At 43.1% G+C, this 4,447-nt stretch overlaps 1 protein-coding gene across 1 annotated transcript; it reads left to right on the top strand.

Annotated features, from left to right (window-relative positions):
* Nucleotides 1-205: 205 nt before the first annotated feature.
* On the top strand, nt 206-2,272 carry LOC6728640 (probable cytochrome P450 12e1, mitochondrial). Its single transcript, XM_016175109.3, has 6 exons — nt 206-323; nt 377-467; nt 550-793; nt 847-963; nt 1,022-1,472; nt 1,544-2,272. The coding sequence occupies exons 1-6, from the start codon at nt 246-248 to the stop codon at nt 2,129-2,131; spliced, it is 1,569 nt and encodes a 522-aa protein (XP_016035271.1). The 5' UTR covers nt 206-245; the 3' UTR covers nt 2,132-2,272.
* Nucleotides 2,273-4,447: the final 2,175 nt, after the last annotated feature.

Below are 4,447 nucleotides of genomic sequence, written 5' to 3'. Positions count from 1 at the left end.
TGACAATATATAGAATTAAGATAGGCATTCCAATTATGACATCATAAAAGCTTATTTCCAAGTTTTGCAATCTTTCCAACGAAATCGAGACCAAAACAAAAGGCAGAAAAAACATAAACAAAATTAATCAAATATTCACCCGCTGAGCAAAAGAGCGAACTGAAAGCTTTGCAAAGCTCACTAAATGTGAATTAATCCAAAAAGTTTTCTAATCGAATGTTGAAAGAATTTTTTTAGTCTGCAAAATGTTGTCAACGCAGTGGAACGCAAATAAACAGATCTCTAGGCAGGTCTACCAGCTATGCAGGGGTCTAGCCCAAAAGGTAAGAAAAAAATATTTTAAATATATATTTATATATGTAATATAAAATAATAGGCCACAGCAGTGAGCTTGGAAGAGGCCAAACCTTATGCTGATATTCCGGGACCCAGCAAATTGCAATTGATCAGAGCTTTTCTGCCGGGCGGTAAGTGAAGGAAAAGCTTTCCAGTATTCTCTCATTGGATAATTGATTAATTGTTGATCTTTTGTTGAAACCCTCTCTTAAGGTCGCTATAAGAATTTGCCGGTCCACGAAATGTTTCTCGATATGAACCGACAATATGGCAGTATCTTTAGGATGCCCAGTGTGGCAGGTACCGATATGGTGCTCACGATGAATCCTCAGGACTACGAAGTAATCTTTCGAAACGAGGGTCAGTATCCTTATAGAAGGAGTTTTGAGGTAATGGACTACTTCAAACGGGTTCACCGGCGGGAAGTATTCGATGGCTATGATGGGTTGACTTCGGGGTAAGTAAATTAGATTTGAGATATTGAGTAGTATGACATTTATAAACTTTTAGAAATGGACCTGCTTGGGGCAAAATGCGCACTGCTGTCAATCCCATTCTGTTGCAACCACGTAACGCCAAGCTTTATATGACGAATTTGGTGCAAGTAAGCGATGAGTTTCTGGAGCGGTAAGCAATGTTAAAATTTTCACTATAATCTGAAGCAACTTCTTTTATTTAATTTAAGCATTCGCACTATTCGAGATCCTGTTACCCAAGAGATGCCAGATGACTTTGCCGTGGACATTCGGCATTTGGTGATCGAATCGATTTGCTCTGTCGCCCTGAACACACATCTTGGCTTATTGGGAGAACAGCGGAATAACAAGGATATTCAAAAGCTCGTCTTGGCTCTGCAGGATGTGGTCGAGCTGGGTTTTCAGCTGGACATAATGCCCGCATTTTGGAAATATTTGCCAATGCCCAATTTCAAGAAGCTCATGCGCTCATTGGATACAATTACGGACTTTTGCTATTTCCACATTGGGAACGCTTTAAAACGGATCGAGGAGGACGCCAAGGCTGGAAAACTGAATGAGATTGGTTTGGAAACTAGCCTGCTGGAGAAGCTGGCCCGCTTCGATCGCCAAACAGCAGTTATTATAGCCATGGATTTGCTATTTGCCGGAGCGGATCCGGTAAGTTTACAATTGAATCACTTTACACTTGAATCACAAAAACATTAAGGTCGATAATCTTCCATTGGCAGACCCTTGTAACCCTAGGAGGAATCTTATTCAGCCTGTCCAAGAGTCCTGACAAGCAGGCTCGACTTCTGGAGGAGATCAGGGGAATATTACCCAATAAGGACTCATTGCTGACTATGGAAAATATGAGAAATCTGCCCTATCTAAGGGCTTGCATCAAGGAGGGCATTCGCATGTATCCCATTGGACCGGGAACCCTACGCCGAATGCCACACGATGTGGTGCTTAGTGGGTATAGAGTTGTGGCCGGAACGGATGTTGGCATTGCGGCCAACTACCAGATGGCCAATATGGAGCAGTTTGTGCCCAAGGTCCGAGAATTTATCCCTGAGAGATGGCTGCGCGATGAGTCCAACTCCCATTTGGTGGGTGAAACAGCCACGCCTTTTATGTATCTTCCCTTTGGTTTTGGACCAAGATCTTGCGCAGGCAAGAGGATTGTGGATATGATGCTGGAGATAGCCATTTCGCGGTTGGTAAGAAACTTTGAGATCGGGTTTGACTATCCCATCGAAAATGCCTTTAAGGCAAAGTTCTTTGTGCAACCAAATATTCCCTTTAAGTTTAAGTTTATAGAGCGAAGCGATTAATGTTGATGATCCTTGCAAAATATATATCATTATTCACTCAGGAAAAAACGCCTTAAAATAATACATATTTTATATTATATGCACAAAAAAAATATATTTAAAGATGATGTTCTTTATAATAAAGGTTTCTTAATATTCCCACTTTTTTTTGAGTGAACAACTTGTAAGCGCCTGGCTAAAGACTTTCAAGTGGTTTTGGTTGCATACACATGTCCTCGTCGCTGAAGTGTCCTTTTGAACTCAATACGGCAACATCCACTTGAGCCAACATATCTTTACTGCTGTCCCAAAATAACTTTGGCATTTGCCGGCCCTGTGAAGAGGACTCTTGATAGCAGAGAAAAAACACGTCGTGTAATTTATGTATATGGAGGGGTGGTGACTGAAGTCTTGACAATCTTGAGAAAAGGTATTTTAAATGAGCTTATGTTCGCAAATATCTTTAAAAGAATTATCCTAATGGGATCGTATAGATTTCGTTTAAAGCCTGTAAGTATGCAATACTTTTGCCAAAGATCACTTGCGGCGCCACCTTTGTGTCACATTAAGTACTATTCACTGCCTTTAATCAACGTTAAGTCCAAGTTTAATCGGCTTCGTTATGCACTCGCTTTAAGCCATCTCTGCAGGATACTAGCCAATACTATTCGTATGCTCACTCAACTATTGACTCTGCCTTGCCCATCCTTAATTTCATTCCATCAGAACACTCCTCGTCCTTCGTTATCGCTTGTAGTTGGACAAACAAATGCGCCGACATAAATAATGCAAAAGTATTCATTTTGACATCGAATAGACAAAGTTGCATTGAATTTTCATGTTTGTTCCTCTCGTTCTTTTATTTCTTTCAGTTACTTGTGCCGGATCTTATCTGACCCCCTCGCTCACTCCGCCTCGCTAACTCTCTCTATCTGTTTTCTGCTAGAAAGTCCTGCTCGTATGTCCTGGATTTTATGCTGCAGACCGGACTCACTCGTTGGTCGTCGTCTTGTGCATTATTAAAACTATTCTGATGGCGCTTCCGAGGATGGGGTCCACTTGAAATGTCAATGCTCGGTCCGCAGCTCCTTGCTCCTCTACTCCTCTTCTGCTCTACTCCTAGCTCCCAGCTCCTTTGCTTCTTTGCTCCTTGTTCCCATTTTGCAGTGCATAAAGTTTTATCGCTGTCGGGAGAGGGTAAGAAGAAGAAGAACCCGATTCCGATTCCCTGCCTGCTGTTCTGTCACGTTTCCTGGCCAAGGACTCGCAAACTTGTGCCCGGGACGAAATGCATTTGCAATTGCATAAATGAATAGCATGAGGAGGCGGAGGCGAAGCGAGTGGCCCAGACAAAATAAATGGAATTCATTATTGACCAGGAGATGTGTCCTGCCGAAGGTAGGGGGCGTGGCCGAGGTGCTGGCCTTTAAATTGAAAATACATGTCAACTATCGGCTGCCCACACAAATCACAGTTTCAGCGCGCATTTCGCAATTTTCGTTGTTGGATTTTCAGAGGGCGGGGTCCCATGCACTTTATGACATGGCACTATCCGTCCCGTTCCCTAAAAGGACCCCCTCCAAAACCCTTTCACTGCCCATAAAGTGAGCAATTAGACAATGTCCCAGCCTCCTGCGCCTCCCACATCCTGTGTTCTGCATCTTGGCAATCGGAATTTCGGCTTTTCGCATTGAACTTTGACTTGCCATCAACATGGGGCTCGAATGAAGTGCACGTGCAGAAAATGTCAGTAAATGTAGGTATATTATATATTACAAATATTCAATACAATACAATTTTTAAGGAACTAGTATCATAGCACAAAAATAGTAGTGTCTATTGGCTAAAAAAGCCATAACAATTATCTTAGTATGAAAGTTTATAATTTGAAGTAAGCTTCGTTGTTTGTTTAATTATATTATTGTCTAATAATCTACAAAATATTTGAATTTCTTGTACCCTTGTCACGGTGTTCATTTTCCGATTACTCCTCGGCCTCCTTGCGCCAGATCCTGTCACATGACATGATGGCCGTCCATTGCCGAGCTGCCAATTTGCAACAGCACGGGCGTGGCAAACGGACCACGTCTAATGATGGCATACATAACCTGACTTCCCCTGAACGCCTCCGACCTGGCCAGGCACACGCCCACGCCCACGCCCGGTCCTTGGTCCTTGGTGCTCCGAGCTGTTCCTATTCCAATTTCTATTCCTGGTGCCTGTGACCAGTGCCTGGTCCTCAGGCCTTGGTCCTTCGCAAGTGTCATGTCACACAACGCACTCGGCTGGCTTGTCAATTTCGCAGCTGGGCGTGGCTGGAAGCCAGGAGCATGACTT

This window comes from Drosophila simulans, chromosome 3R, assembly GCF_016746395.2.
Source record: "Drosophila simulans strain w501 chromosome 3R, Prin_Dsim_3.1, whole genome shotgun sequence".
NCBI lineage: Eukaryota > Metazoa > Arthropoda > Insecta > Diptera > Drosophilidae > Drosophila > Drosophila simulans.
This window is presented reverse-complemented; position numbering and strand designations above follow the sequence as displayed.